This window comes from Larus michahellis, chromosome 2 (assembly GCF_964199755.1).
Source record: "Larus michahellis chromosome 2, bLarMic1.1, whole genome shotgun sequence".
In the NCBI taxonomy this organism is placed as follows: domain Eukaryota; kingdom Metazoa; phylum Chordata; class Aves; order Charadriiformes; family Laridae; genus Larus; species Larus michahellis.
The window spans coordinates 6,825,948-6,842,908 of NC_133897.1; the positions used below are offsets into that span (position 1 = coordinate 6,825,948).

The 16,961-nt window shown below is 39.9% G+C and overlaps 1 protein-coding gene across 1 annotated transcript in view; it reads right to left on the bottom strand.

The window, feature by feature from the left end:
• WDR48 (WD repeat domain 48) overlaps positions 1-14,671 on the bottom strand; it is a 29,817-nt gene extending 15,146 nt beyond the window's left edge. The window contains exons 1-5 of the mRNA XM_074574026.1: positions 14,531-14,671; positions 5,506-5,646; positions 3,717-3,795; positions 3,353-3,435; positions 3,105-3,234 (exon numbers count right to left, since the gene is read on the bottom strand). Of these exons, the coding sequence (XP_074430127.1) occupies positions 3,105-3,234; positions 3,353-3,435; positions 3,717-3,795; positions 5,506-5,646; positions 14,531-14,578 (481 nt within the window). The 5' untranslated portion in view covers positions 14,579-14,671. The remainder of the gene's footprint in view (positions 1-3,104; positions 3,235-3,352; positions 3,436-3,716; positions 3,796-5,505; positions 5,647-14,530) is intronic.
• Positions 14,672-16,961: the final 2,290 nt, after the last annotated feature.

Genomic DNA, 16,961 nt, shown 5'->3' on the forward strand with positions numbered 1-16,961 from the left:
TCTCCTGCTGCATAAAAACAAAGTATCCCCCAGCCTTATGGTCATTACAATTCTGCTGCTCTTTCGGCACCACAATTCAGTGCCAGGATCGTCAAGGGACTCTTGCTCTTCATTAGAGAACAATACTTCTGTGTGATCTTGCAATACGTAGCATTTGGATTTAATCTTATTCCAAGCCAAGTAGCAGTGAAATTCTACATTATATATTAAAGGCTCTTCTCTTAGTTCAGCAGAGATGCATTACTGAAGTTACACTGCAGTGTTGAAACGTGTTACTTAAGCACGGATGCTACTTCCGTGTTTGGGAAAACCATATGGCAACGCCTTAGCATCACACCTACCATCGGAGTTAAGAATTCCGTACCATCTAGCTTAACCTACTTTTGGACAGACAAAAGTACCAATCCCTCAACTGGGAAAAGCACAGGCATAGCAAATGAAAATCATCTATTCAGAGAGCACCATTAGGCACTTCATCAAGCCCCAAAACCATACGATCAGTATGCCACAAAGGCTGAGAATCGCAACAAACTGTATTGCCAGTAAAAATGTGACACTTTATATAATGATTTATGTATATTATGGAAATAAATTTCCAATATGCTATTTGTGAGCCAAAATCATGAACATTTTGTCACAGTGGAACAATTACGCAGCTTTACTTCAGGGCGCTCTTAATCACTAGCTATGATTATCCAAATGTAAACTTTCAAATGAAATCTATTATTTGTAGCCAAAATAAAATGATAGTCTTCCACTGTCCCCAGAGAATAGTTGAAGGCAAAAGCAGAACGAAAAACTCTTGAAGGTTAGCGCACTCCTCAGCAATCATCATAATTTATGAAAGGATAATGTACAGAGTTACCACAAGCTGGACATCAGGAAAGGAAGAGAGAATCTCAAGTGTACAGATGCAAAATTTATGCCAGAACAGAAGCAAAGCTCGACTCCACCCTCTTCTGGAAGGGACCACCTCTCAAAAGCAAAGTCTCTCCACTTAATTTAAATTATGGCTATGCTGACTGAGAGACTTTTTAAAAACAGGCTCCCTTTTAATGCTGGCTTGTGCATATTGCTTCCCTGTAATCAGGTAGGAGATTAATGCACAAGAACAATCTTCATTTGCACTCTGAAAAAAAGCCAATATTGTTTTAAAGGACTGAGGAAAACCAGCTTCTTTAAGGACATATACTGTGTTCTTCCCAACAGAAATACTGTTAGCTGGGAGCACTAGAAAGAAAAAACAACTCCCCTGCTTCCCCTTCCTCCCCCTTATGAAGCATTACTGTTCTAACTCTGGAAATGCAAATTTATTTCTGTCATCTTAGAGGTAATGCCTCAGCTTCCGTTTGATCTTGGGCTTAAAACACGCATCAGCTCCTCAGTACTCCCCATCTCCCAATTATGATTCACTTGAATCACTCAGGTTCTGTATCACTGTCGCGGTGTTCAAGAAATATTATCTCCCCCCCGCCCCCAACTGAGTTTTCCTGCGAGCCAGGAATTCTTCCTTCAAAAATTCTCTGTTCAACAAGAAGATAGCATAACTTACAGATATCAGCAAAGTGTAGTGATAAAATAAGTCTACTTTCAGTGAAAGAAAACCTCCGGGAAATATAAGGTAAACCTATTTAGTTACGTGTATTCATGTGCCATCCCAATCCTATTCTGCAGTCCAACACAGCTCACTAGAGGCCACCTCTCTTCCGAAGGCTACACAGACCTGCCAGCATAAGGCTATACTTGAATTAAAAAGCCCTGTAGACAGAACAAGTACAAAACTGACAGTTCTGCCCACCAGATGCAACTTTAGTTTCAGAAGATCCCAAACCCATAAAAATAACAAACCTTTCAGAATCAGCCAAAACAGTAAGCCAAGAAAACACATGAAACCAACTATATGCCAGCATCTTATTTACAGAATCACATATTCCTGAAGTTTCTTAAAAGCCTGTTGTGCTAATTCCAAATTTAGTTTTGCAGATTTTTCCTGAGTCATTCGTAACCTATGAATGCGGAAATAAGTAGTCTTATTTAGAAAATTCAAGTGTGGCAGTGTAGCAAGATGGTATATTCTTTCCCAATGCATAAATCTGAGACTCTGCTACTGTTTAAACACGTATCAAACAGAAAGTATAAAATGAAAGAGATCAGACACTTTGAACGCTATTTTTCCAACCTACCTACAAGCAGCCAAACACACACAGTCAAACTAGACCTCTTTCTGAAAAAATAGCCAATACAAACCAGGATGCTGATGATCCAGATTTACCTCATTCACTCCAGCAATTAAATCTAACTGAACTTGAAGGCCGGTGTTGTACTTCCCAGAAGAGAAACTTAACTAGTTCTCTCCTGACTATTCTAAGAAAGCTGTGTTGGAATTGCTCTATAGGGAAAGATCTCGTAATTTACTGTAATATCTTTATTGTGATAGAGAAGCGGGACAGACAACTACTTAAAGGATAATGACATTAAGGATTAACTCTGATAAGTAGAATCTACAGACGGTTTCCCCTTGTGTTCTAATATCTAACTAGTAAGTTAGATCTCACCAGTATGCTATCCTTACATGTAACCGGTGCTCGGTATTACTTCACACTTTTTAAATCTAAATTTATCTAATAACTTTATTCTTCTGATAGATTTGATAAATGTACCAAGTTTTGCTTTAGGAGCTGTACTGCATGTTTTGCAGCATCTGCGTAAACAAAACAACCCTCAAAAAATAACCAAATTATAATACATTGAAAATGCACTAATAAATAACCTAAGGGAAAATTTCTGTAACAGGTTAGCTGAGGAGCAAAAAGCTTCTGAAGCTAAAGCTCTATCAAGTTTCAGAGAATACCAGCACATTACATTTCAGGAGAAAACGTTCAAAGAGACCTGTCCTCTATTCTGAATGCCGTGACTGTTGGCTGCTCTAGATTTTCAGCTATTATAAAATGCAACAAATGGACCAAGTACATACTAAAACCACTTTAAAATTTCTTGCGCATTTTTTATGTACACAGAAACCGGTACCTATAGTCTTAAATGGATCTCAGATTATGCTATTTAATAAAACACATTGCATTTGCCTTCCCTCCCTAGGTACCTACTTGTTACGGTGTTATTTGAGGCAGTCAGTGCTGTTAGAGTATTTACATCCCAGAGGAATATCTGTCTGTCCAGCCCGGCAGATGCTACCAGTTCTTTATCTTTTGCATATGCTAAGGCTTTCACATAATCCTACAATGAAGTAAATATAAGAACATGAATCAACAGCATTATCCACTTGCAGTCTACATCTTAATATTTAAAAGATTGTCAGTGATAACATACAGTATTTACAGATAATGTTTTTCACCTTATGTGTCCTTAGTGTTGACATGCAAAATCCCTTATGTGCATTCCACACTTTAACAGTAGTATCCGAAGAAGCAGATATCACTAAAGTGGAAAGAATAAAGAGTAAATTTTAATGGCTTATATGTTAGAGTATCACCATGCTACTCATTAATTTTCTTTTCAAAAAGATTAAAAGAATCATATCTAAACACATTTAATTTTTTCAGTAAAACACCTACTTACATTATTTACCAAATTTACAATACAAATAAGAGAAATTAATTTTACTTGCTAAGAAAAGACAGAAAATACTTAAAGCGTAGATTAGATACTTTTATACACAATTTCTGAACACTGTAGCTTTCAAACATTTCAGTACTTACATGTTTTGCCATTACAGCAGAGCACAATATCATTTACCCAATCTGTGTGATGTTCCATAGATGCTATATAAGGGTCTTGCTGCAAATTAAGAGAAAAGTTTATAAGATCTCTTCACAAATGGAAAAGATTGTGACTATCAGATGTTGTTGGGACATTTTCTTCAACTTTTAAATAGACCAAAAGTTGCTTAACGTAGAGTTGCTTGAAGTCACTATTCCAGATATTTTTGGTGAAAGAACTATACAGCTACACAAGACACCAAAAATTAGTTTTCAGTGGAATTCCTGTACATTTTAAACTCACAGTTTCATTTCATATGTAATTTCACATTAAAGTGTTTGGTTTTGTATCCCAGAAAAACTTGTCACCAAACCAAGAGGGACTGCCAAGCTAGTGTTATTTCTGCTTTTATAGAATTGGACTTGTTCTGCTGTGAAGAGGAACAGAACAATCAAAACACAATACAAGAAATCTCTCAGGCTCCCTAAGTCATGAACTTTTATGCTCTGCACCATTCACATGGAAGCCCTGGTTTCCAGTAATCTGCTCAAGTTCTTAACACCGGCCTTTTTTTCAGTGGGACCCATACACCAGCATACACTGAGGGCCACCCACCTGGAAAGCAGCTTGGCAGAAAAGGACCTGGGGGTCCTGGTGGGCACCAAGGTGAACACGAGCCAGCAACGTTGCCTTGCGACAAAGGTGGCAAATGGTATCCTGGGCTGCATCAGACAAAGCAAGGCCAGCAGCTTGAGGGAGGTCACGCAGATCATTCTCCTCTCCTCAGCACTGGTGAGGCCACACCTGGAACACTGGGTCCAGTTCTGGGCTCCCCAGTACAAGGGACACATGGACATACTGGAGAGAGTCCAGTGAAGGGCCATGAAAATGACTAAGGGACTGGAGCACCTCCCCTATAAGGAAAGGTTGAGAGGGCTGGGACTGTTGGAGAGGAGGTTTGTGGGGGCTGCTCATCAATGTATATACATACCTGAAGGGAGAGTGTGAAAAAGGGAGAGCCAGGCTCTCTTTCCAGTGGTGCCCAGTGGCAGGATCAGAGGCCATGGGCACAAACCGAAACATAGGAGGTTCCCTCTGAACATCAGGAAACACTTTTCTACTGTGAGGGTGACAAAGCACCGTCACAGGTTGCCCAGAGCGGTTGCAAAGTCTCCATCCTTAGAGATATTCAAAAGCCATCTGGACGTATTCCTGGGCAACCAGCTCTAGGTGGCCCTGATTGAACAAGGGGTTTGGACCAGATGACCTCCAGAGGTCCCCTCCACCCTCAACCATCCTGTGATTCTGTGATTACTAATTTAGTTCTCTCCCCTCCTTCTCTTCTCTTTTAGTTATTAGATTAAACACAATGGTGAAAATAAGTGGACCAAAAGAGTCTGACCAATGCTTCCTTTTTTTCTTCAAAGATAACAATAAAAGGGAAAAGATGACTTAAGATTCTTCCCAAATTTCATCATATAGAAAATACTCCTTGACCAAAGTAAACAATCCATCAAAATGTACGTTCGTAACTAACAGAAGATACACAATTCTAGTGACTGCAGTTACGTCTCCTTTATCACTGGAAATGGCATAATTCTATATTTAACTTTTTTCTCTCAGCTGTGACTAGTTCTTCAGAGAATAAGCAGTATCAAAAAGGTTTTCCTATCATAGTAATTGGCAGCCGTTAAAAAAAGAGTATCAGATGTACACTTGTAGGCAGCTTACCAGCATGATAACTTGCAAAAAAGTAAGTTTAGACATAGGAATCCTCTCTTGACTTACCTTGTGCTGATTGACACTCCATATCCTTATAATAGAGTCTCGGCCTGCTGTGAAGAGTCTATTTAATGCTGGATCCAGCTGAAGTGCATTTACCCCATTTCGGTTATACTTCTCCACTTCATCTCTAATCACATAGGAGACCTAAAATACATTTACACAAATCCAATTATGGTATTAAGATACTGACTTGGCCATAAAATGCTACCGTATAATTTCATTTTAGTGAGATTCTCAGGTAGAAAATATTAAAAGCTTTACAAGCATTAAATAGTGCTTGTATTATTTTGCGAGTTACCAACAGCACCTCTGTAACTCCCCCCCACCTCGAAAAGGGGAAGAATCATAGACAAGATGTCAGCAGCGCTAGAACTGGAGCCCAAATGATTATTTAATCATTACAACTCCAGCTTAGACCCAGAGAATCCTTAGTTCAACTCCCTGCTCTGCACAGATATTCTGGGTGATCCCAGCAAACACACTGAGTTTGTGTCTCAGTTCTAAGTAGGTTTCATAGTTTCTATCTGGGATGACAGCATTTCCCAGACTCACAAAGCAGAAGATACGGTCGCTAAGGATTACAAACCATTGAAAGACTGCAGATACAAATTTTATCTACCTTTTTCAGGTGCAGCTATTATTTTGAAACCAATTTTTTTAAGAACTGCCTACTTTCTAATATAATAAGAAGTACAAATATTTACTGCACTTTCAGATAAATTATTCCTTTTGTTTCTTTCCTTCTGTATTTGACAGTACTGTGTGGATAGGTTATTTCATTGTTTCGTTCAGAAACACTAAAAGGAGACTTAAGGAGACATACTTCAAAGGCTACAGCACTCTCCACTATTATTGTTCAATAAACGTGATTAAGGCACTGCAGCTTCTTCAGAGCTACCCCATCCGCACTGTGCTGCACCTCTCCCGATCAAAGGGCTTACATGGGGTTTATGCATTACTATGAGGAAAGCCCTCACACATAAAGGAAGGGAAGATGACAGCTATGTTCCTTCCCAGATTCTGTAAAATATAATCAGAACAACAAGGTAAAATTTTGGCTTGGTATAATCCAATCTGCCCACAGCAGGAATCATTTGGATACATAAATACCAATGTTTTGAAAATGCTTTCAAGGAATAGTCTTGGGCTAGAGATCTGAAAGTAATGTTTCTCTCCAATAACTGCATTATAGCAGTATAAAGAAAATGTTTTCCAGATCAGATCTCAGTTACAAATGAAGAAACATTTTACAGCATCTCACATTCTATACCACAAGAACTGACAGGTCCATTTAGTGAATGTGGGCAACACCTCAACTGAATTATCTGATCCCAGCGCTGCACAGTAAGAAAACAGATGCTTCTAGAAAGCACGTATCCAGTCTATTCTCTGTTTTAGAAATGGTTGCAACAGCTCTATCGACGAACACCGGAGGATCAAAATTAAGAGCCTCCTGAATCCTTCTGCCCTAATACTCTCCATTACCATTCCACCTTTCCACAAGTCCATTTACTACATTTATTACATCAAGTCCCAATGCCCTTAAAGCACTTCTTGCTCACCATCTTTGATAGCAACTCACAGTCCTTGTAGAGTCACAGCTCTTCCTCCAATTTCAGATTGTGTCCTAATTTCCAACACTCTCTGCTTCCCTCAACCATTCCAGACTCATCCACAACATTCTTGCTACACATGCTCAAGTCTCCGCCTACGCACAGCTTCAGAGACATTACCGAGAGAAGACATGGTCAACCACGCATAACAGTGTTATGTTAAAACACTTCAAATACTTCAAGTATTTATTTTTTTTTTTTTGTACAGAGAGCAAGATGTTTGTGCAGCACCTCCCCTTGTCTTGATCATTTCACATCTGTATCGCTAGAAGACCCACACAGACGTCTTGAGTAAAAGAATGATACAAAGTCAAGGTCTAAAGTCATACAAAACACAAGGCAAAGGGATGGCCGTTAAGTTCACACTGCTTTCAAACTCTCTGAATAAAACCAATGAAAATGTTCAGTTAAAAATACTGTGAGCATGTAAGACACAAACTAAAGGAACTCAAAACCTAAAGGTCAGTAGATCAAATTTGATGTTAGTTACTATGGAGAACAATCTCTTCCTGAAATATAGTGTCAGACACAGGAACAGCAGGGGCCCTTCAGCCCTTGCTTCTCCAAAGTGATAGCAGGATGTTTTTTGACAAAACCTCAGTTTTTGGATTTGTTCCTCTTCTGCCGGTCACCTCCCATATTCGTTATATTTTCAGGTATAATATAGAGTTCTTTATCTTTATTCCATTTGTAAATAAGACAGTCAAACTACGTTAGTCACCCAAGCATTTTAAGGAGCTTTTTGCTCATACTAATGTTACTTTTTAAATTTACATAAGTTCAAGTAAAGAACAGCCATAAATAATTGTCTTAAAAATGCAAAAAAAAGCAAAAAGTGGCTTAGTCTCGTAAATAAGGTACTTTTCATACACAATCAATACTTTCACAGGACTGTGGAAATTGAGAGTTGTATTTCTATGTTAATCGTGACAGAATTAACGTCATTACATAATTTCTTAAAATGCAACGGATAAAGTATTTTTGTGCTAAAATAAAGAACTAAATATTGTTCTTAACACAGAATCTAGAAGGAAAAAAAGCTCACAGAGATTAAATGTAGTAAAATAATTTTAACTTCTTTCTATAATGGAATTTGCATAACTATTAAATTTCCACCTAGAAGACCTTGAAACTGTGGCTGTCAGCTCACCTGGGCGCTATTTTTCCATCGTTCAAAGACATAACCGGGGAAGAATGACAACCACTTCCCACTACCACCAGTACTGCAATATTTAAATGAAAGCCAAATTTAATTTGCCCTTTAATCCCTTTAATAACTCCCACACATGAAGTTAGTCAAACATCTCTTGGCAAGTATTGTTTATATATTTTAAGAGAACTGAGACAAAGAGAGGAATTCTATTGTTTCAGGGTTAATAGGTCTGTGGTAGATCTAAAAGCAAATGCTAGACCTCAGTACCAGTTCAGCGTTAAATAAAACATCATCCTTCTTTCTTCCTGTGAGAAACTTGACAAAGTAACTCTGCTGAAACAACTGAATTAAAAAAAGATTAAAATCTTACTTCTTATTGTTCCTTTTTTTTTGTGTAAATACATGACAGCTTTAATGAAAAAAAAAAAAAACCAACATGGCAAAACAACAATAGAAGCTTGACACTTCGAAAATTACCCAGCAGTGATTGCTGCTGTTCATGGAATTCAAGCAGTTACTCTTGTCTCTCTCAGACTCACAATTCTACAAAGTTTTATTTTCCATCCACAAAAGCAATAGTATACCTTTCCTGATAAAGTGCCTTAAAAACATAAGAGTAAGAAGGAAAAGAAATCCCTATCGTATAAAGAATAGATAATTGCGGTTTTCTGCACGTGATGGGAAAAAACTGTGACAACCATTTTTCAATGATAAAAGTGATTCTAATCCAAATTAAGCATGTGCTCCATAAAATTCTTTTTTTTTTCTTTTTTCCTAATTCTAAAAGCACAAGGGTGAGAAAATTAAAGAAAATGATTTTGTGGTCAGCAAGTTTATTGGATACCACAGCAACATTTCACAGGATTACTGCTATTTGAGCAGTTACACAAAGACAAGACAAACCACTTTTCATGAACAGAATATGAATGGGAAATGATGACAAAGGCACAAAAATGGACTCTTCAACTCTCACTGGAGGCCTAATGACATCCTAGTAACTGTCAGTTGCTTACACTGGAAATACTTAATAAATGTATTTTCTCATCCAAAACAAAAAATGTTAAATGGTCCACTCTTGAAAACCAGTCATTGAGACTGAAATAAACATTTTATATATTAAAAAAGCTAGAAGAAAACTAACAGAATATGTGGCTGAACTAAAAATAACCTCATAAGACATTTGCTGTATAGCACATGGAGCCTCTTAGAAAGAGAGGAATAACATCAGAAGCATCCAGGCTTGCATTAAAATACATTAATTATATATTAGCACAGAGGGACAAATTAAGGGTTCCACAAAATCAGTTGAAAGGGTGTTGAAATGCCTCTCAACACAGAGAACTTAAAATGGATCAATAAAAGCAACAGCAACTTGATTTAAAAGGCCCACACTTGTGTAAGCATGGTGGGCAGCAGGCAAGTTCATTAAACTCAGAAGTTCTCGAACATGAACAGAGGAAGACTGCTGATAATCCACATGTGGTTCTCCATTATATTCTTATTTTCGGGAAAAAAGGTCAGAAAGTTTTTTGTTTGTTTGTTTTAAATTTGAGTGTCACCGAGTATAGAAACATAAGAACTATTAGTAAATATAGTAACTATACAAACAAATACAAAAATATAAAGTATATATTTAAATGTGTGTGTGTATACACACATATCTAAAGAGCGTAAAAGCAACAGGCTTTTGGCAGAGAAGAAATTGCTGTGATAAAATTCAACTCTGACCCGCAGCATACGTATCTTTACGGCTCCAGATAAGGTACGGTGTTCTGCCTGACGAGGACTGTGGAGGCCACCAGGAAGTTACAACTCTGAGCACCAACTGGCATTCACTTCAAACAGGGCAGACTGAAAGCACATTACTACTTTGTTCATCGCGTTGATTCACAAAGTCAGTTGCAAACCACAAAGATAATAATGACTATGATATAGATCATAGTCGGTTTATTGCCATGATGGCCTGGGAGTGGCAAGATTTGTGGGATATGAAATATTTTAATAACATCCAAGGCCTTTTACATTTATACTGCTGTCGCTTTTATAAACTCCCATAATGAATAAGAATCTTTCACTGCAGCAGTGCACAAACATTACAAGGCAATGGACCTTCATTATGAAGAATTTATGGGATTCAGTATCCTAAATGGATCAGGACTAATCATTTTAATGACTATCTAAGAGCTCCAGAGAAAAAGTTACTGTCAACGGATACGTTTCAGCACACAAAGCCAAGTGAATTTCTTACAGAACCCATGATGTTTCTCCTTCGTGGACGAGTGCATCAGCTGATCTGAAATCTTGTTACACTCGTTACATTACATGTCTTATGACAGATTTTGTCTTAATAGATGGGTAGAGCCTGCTTTTAAAAATACCCTCACACCATGATGGTGGAGGCAACAGTGAACAGCTGAGCTCTGTCAGCACTCATTCCTTGTTTGTAAGTAGAGAAAAATTTCTAAGACACAAACGCTGTTGTGAACAATTCAAAACCTGGTATTTTTCAAACTCACTGGAAGGATTCCATGACATCGGACACAAACTGCATCAAAAAATGAAAGCAGCAGCAGTCAACCTCTAAGAAAAAAAATAAAAACTATTCCCTCAATATCTTAGTAGGGCACATGTATCCCTTAAAATAAGTTTTTAAATTAAAAATTCAAATATCAATGTGTTTTTATCAGGCGCTCCAGGTCCTAGAATAAAAGTAATGGAAGGCATTAAGAAGTTAATTTTATCCTTTTACAACGCTGTCAACTTACTAGCTGTTCATTTGCTTAAGTATTATAATAATATAATAAATATAAAAAAATATTTTAAATATTTATTATCTATAAAATATAAAAACAACAGATATGAAATTTGATAGATTATAGCATACAAAATCTAGTGCTCTTTTAATAAATGGTACTATTAAAAAAATCAGTAGCTGAAATATTTTCTACATGTAAAGGTTTGTTTCACTTTCTACTTGCTTTCATAATGCAATATGAGTGCATAAATACGACAACGTCAGTGCAAAAAGATCTTCTGATTCTGCACAAGGCTTAAAGACAAAAAGAACTTCAAATTAATTCAATAATTTTATAAGAAAGATGCTGATTCAAATCACTTATGGCAAAATTCCCACGTTCTCTCAATAAGTTTTGAGTGTGAGGGTGAATTTATTCTGGCCAGGCAGCAAGTCTGCGACAGCAGTTCCAATGCGGCCCCTCAAGGGCAGCTACTTTAAGCCACCTGCTGAAAAGTGACTTCATCTTGGCTTAATTCACAGGAATAACATATCTGAAAGCTACAGCATGTGGCCAACTGTTTCTCATCACACGGCAGGGTCTGACACACCTCTGCGTCCCCATTCCCTTCTCAAATCAGACAACCTCACTACTGCAGCCTTCACACACGCACAGCTAAGCTTAAAACAAATCAATAGTGTGCCCCTGGACATTTCAAATGCCCGACTTACATTTAAATAATTAAACTTCTTAACTTTTTTTATGCATGGAATTTATTTTGAGGCCTAAAAAAAAAAAAAATCTATTCTGATTCAACCCTTAGAAACATACAATTACATGCAGAAGCTCCCTAAACTGACTATTTTGGATGGTTCTGGTTACCAGTAAAACAGGTGCATCCAAGATAATAATAGTTCCGATTTCCATAGATTTCAACCAGCTCTCCTCCCATGTAAGGAATCAAGTTCCTCCATGCCCAAGAGGTATTTTTTTAAAAAGCTTCTTCCTCTAGCCTCATAGGTTTGGGATAAATTTCTCCCCCTCTCTCTCAAAAGCTTGATGTAGTAGCACCCCAAATGCTCAGCCACTGGAAAGTAAAACAAGTTATTAGTGGTTTTAATTTTCCATCAGTGGCTGATAGGTACAATAGCCACCTAGAATTCCATTACATGAACAAAATACTGTCTTTAACCAAGCAGGTGAAATAATAAAGGTGCAAGAAAATAGCTTCTAATCAAGGCTTTATATATGCTTATAATATAACCAAAGTTATTCTCTGCAGAACTTGACTTACAATGTACTGGCTGAGACACAGGTCGGTGTAGCAGTACATGAAGCGGGGAAAAAAAAAAAATAATAATGTAACACAGCGAAAGCGGAAAAGACGACATCATAAACCAGCACAAACCGACCTGTAAATACAAGCTTTTGAGATAAGTAATGTTTGGAAAAGGAATGTAGTAGTAAAAAAGGAAACAATGTACTGTTTGATGTATGTTGCTGTCAGGGAAATAATACTTCAGAAAGAAATAGGACTACATCAAAGAAATATCTAGTTACCATAAAATCCCTCTCCTTAGGAGAGCAACCTGCAACAACTTGTTTATGGCACAGGCACTGAAGTCAATAAAGGAATATTATATTTCGGATTCTTTGTATTTTGAAGAATGCCTGAGGGTTTTTTGGTAGGGAAAGGGAATTCTTTATACAGTATTGACTGAGTGCTTACCTTAACCATGAAAAACACTAAAGACTGTGAAGAAGCGCACATTTCCTCTGTGTGATAAAATGCAAAAGATGTGTTCAAAAACCAAACACACTTCTGTTTGGAGGGATCCTAATGCTATTTCAGGCTTAATAAATATTTCATAGAACAGTTTGGGTTGGAAGGGACCTTTTAAGTCCTCTAGTCCAACCCCCCTGCCATGAGCAGGGACATCTTCAACTAGATCAGGTTGCTCAGAGCCCCGTCCAACCTGACCTTGAATGTTGCCAGAGATGGGGCATCTACCACCTCTCTGGGCAACCTGGGCCAGTGTCTCACCACCCTCATCGTAAAAAAATTTCTTCCTTCTATCTAGTCTAAATCTTTCCTCTTTTAGTTTAAAACCATTACCCCTCATCCTGTCACTATACTCCCTGATAAAGAGTCCCTCCCCAGCTTTTCTGTAGGCCCCCTTCAGGTATTGGAAGGGGCTATAAGGTCTCCCCAGAGCCTTCTCTTCTCCAGGCTGAACAACCCCAGCTCTCTCAGCCTGTCCTCACAGGAGAGGTTCTCCAGCCCTTTGATCATTTCCTTTGGTCACAGTGGATGGATACAGCTGAAACCTTCACTTGCCGCTAGAGTCAGGCACTTTTACACGTTGATAAAGCATTAAATCTTTTCCATAGTGAAAGCTGTAAAAATGTTTGCTGGTAGTATCATCACAAACAAGAACAAAAAAAGTTGAGAACCATAACAAAACCATTTTCATGACTTTTACTGTTAAAGGGTCTTTTTACACACACTTTGGTAATTCCAGTCTCCACCAAGGCTACAACAGTGTACTTACAGCTACATACAAGCCCACACCACCAGGTCTGATCACCTCTCAGGGGAGCTGAGAAAGTTTACACCCACCAGACTGCCCAGGCCACAGTCTTCCTTTAAGGAACACTGACCGGAGTTGGAAAGGGCCGACAGGTGGAGAGGTTCAGCCCTGCCTCCTCCAGGCTGGGGAACCTGACGCCATTTGGCAGCGAGCAGCACCTCTTTTCCCTCATGCAGCCAGGTCATGGTGCTTACAGCAGCCACTCACGCCCTCCCCAGACATTAGTGAAGATGGGGGAGCACCACTGGGGGGGTGAGGGGGTGTATCCTCTTCATAGAATCAGGAAATCATAGAATCCTCTAGGTTGGAAGCTACATTTCAGATCATCTAGTCCAACCATTAACCCAACACTGCCAAAACCACCACTAAACCATGTCCCTCAGCACCACATCTACCCACGTTTCTACCCATGCTTCCATGGGTGGCGATTTAACCACTTCCCTTGGCAGCTTTTTCCAATGTTTGACAACCCCTTCCGTGAAGAAATTTTTCCTAGGGTCTAATCTAAACCATCCCTGGTGCAATTTGAGGCCATTTCCTCTTGTCCCATCATCTGTCAGCTGGAGCAGAGCCCAACCCCTTCACCCCAGTGTCGTTTGGAGAGGGAAGGAGGCGACCGCGTTGCCATAGAGACCCCCAATCCCTGTCCCTCCCCCAGCTGAGCGCCGCCACAGCCCCTCAGTACCGGGCGGCAGGGCCCCGCTGGGGAGCCCTCCCTGCCCCAGCGCCCTCCCGCCGCTCCCCACCACCTGCCCGACGCCTGCTGACCCCACCCCCGCCACCGCCCCTCTGCCGGGCCGCGCTCCGCCTCGCCACCGCGACCCGTCCCCGTCCCCGTCCCCGTCCCCGTCCTCCTCCTCCTCCTCCTCCTCCTGCCGGGCCAGGCCGCACCACAGCCCCGCCGCCTCCCCACGCTGGGCCCTGCCTCGCCCTCACCTGCACTTTCCGCCGCCCCGCCGTGTTCTGCCGATGATGCGCCGCCATCTTGCATGTTGACACTCCGATGTCATTTCCGAGGAGGGCGAGCCGGGGCCCCGGAAGTCCCGCCCCCTCGCGCTGTTCTCCTCTGCCGGCCCGCGCAGGGAGGCGGGGCGGGGGCGGCCGCCGGACGAGGCGTTGCTATGGGAACGGGCGGGGGGCGGGGCCAAAGTTCCCGCCCTGCCCCCGGCCTCCGCCATTTTCTCCACAGAGCGCCTTTTCTGCAGAGCGGTTTCCGCATAACCTTTCTGCTCAAAGGATAAGGCGTATTTCTTTGCCCGTGCTGCTGCTCGCGGGGTGTCTCCTCTCCTTGCGGTGCCCTAGGGACTATGCTTTTTCCCCGGGGGGTTTGAAGGACAAGGTCACTTGTCCCTTCTGCAGAGCTCCCCTCAGGGCTGAGGCAAGGGTGGTGCTGGGAGCCAGCCCTGAGGTGCGCCAGCTCAAAGGCTGAGGCACGGTGACGTGCTTCTGAGGTGCTGGTGGGTTTATACACACCCTTGTAGTGCCTAGTTTCACCCTCTTCTTTTTAAAGCATCTGTGGAGGTGTGCAGGTGTGCAAAAGTGAGATGCTGCCTTGCCCTTTGAGGCTGCCACACGGGGCAGACTAGTAAAGACTCAACTCCCTTCCCCAGGTAATTGGGGAAAATAGTATTAATGAAAAAGGGTTCCTGAAAAGTAGTGTATGATGGCATGAACTTTAATACTGTTATAGTTGAATTTAAAGTAAATCGAGTCCAAAATAGATTCAATAAATATTCATTCAGGTAGGAAGGCAAAAGCAGCACTGGGCGGCTGGGGAGTCGCAGTTCCACCAAAGGCTCGCAAATTCAAGCAAGCTGAGCAGCTCTTTTTATCTTCACGGAGGTCGGTTTCGGCATCTTCGGTACGCCCCTCTGTAGCTTCTTGCTTGAGGTAGTTTAGATAAAATGTCGGTCACAGAATCAGCGCAAAATAATACATTCCGATAACATTGTGGTTAAGCTTTTTGTCAAACAGGAGTTCCCATGTTGGTGTAGCAAGATAACATTGTGGACATGTCTTCTTCTGGTTAAACAGGGAGTTCTCAAGACTGCCACAATGGGTTCGTTCCTCTTGCTTAACTTGTTTGATCAGCAAATCACCTTTAGTTACTTATTACAATACTGTTTTCCAGAGAAGGTTTCCCCCTGCTCCAGCTCCCAAATATCTCTGGTATTGTAACCATTAATACAAACAATGTTCAGCTGCTGCAGTGACTGTGTTCTGGGTGAGGATCTGTATGAAGTTGTGTACAGGACTGTCTTCTTGGCACACCCTTTTGTTACACTGGTTACTTAATTACGGCAGAACAGTAAAGGTGCTAGTAGTTAATTATCAGGGAAAAAAGTTACTGTGAGAGGAAAAAAATGTTTAAAAGGAAAAAAAGATACATTCTGGTATTCACATTCTTGCTTAATGCTAGTTGCAACCATAAGTAGAAGACATAATGGCCAATTACTTCTGCTAATTTAAATGCTTATTTTGATACAGAACACATTTTCTAGCATTGCTGAATGCACGGTGTCCTCATCACAATTGCAAGTGGAGGGTATGATTCTTAAATGAAATCTGCCTTGACCAAAGACCTTCCTTAACTGCAGTATTTCTATTGTTTTATCTTATTACAGCAGTGGGAAGCATATGATTTAAGGCGTCTCATAAGACAAATGTAAAATGTGTTTATTGTTTAATAAATTTCTTTTTTCTTTCAAGGATAAAATTAAGGCTTTTTTTGTTCAGAGTTTAGTTGTGTACTGGCCTCAGGGTAATGGTAATTGTCGAAGTGTTTCAGATGCTGTCATGCATAAAGTATGTAATTTTATTGGATTCCGGGCTGGAGAAGAACGAGGCAGCGTGAAGTTTTCTCTGCAAGTAAATACTGAGCAAAGTGCATTATTACATTTCAGTATGCCTTAGTCCATTAAGAGGCTGATGACTTCTTTTCATAACACGGTAATTTTCATGCATACTTTGAAATAATTTCTTGCTTTCTCTTAAAGATATTGAAGTCCTTTTATAATTTTTGTGTTATTCTTTCATAAAATGAAATAATAATTTCATTCATAAACGCTAATCATCATTTTGTTATCCATAATCACCAATGGATTATTCATTTAGTAAAGTTAATGTTGTGTCTTCAAGGGCAGTCATAATCTTTTGTACATTTGATTTAAAATTGATTTTGTTTATGGACAGAGAACCTATGTTTTTTTACATTATTATGCAATTTAAAAATTGCTTTTCCTCTTTTTTTGTGCTTCAAAGAGCTTTTTGTGAATAGTCACTGCTATTAATATTTATAATACGGTGTTTCTTCAAATTTTCAGATCAACAATTCATTATGTGAAGGACAAAAAAAAGTACAGTGATC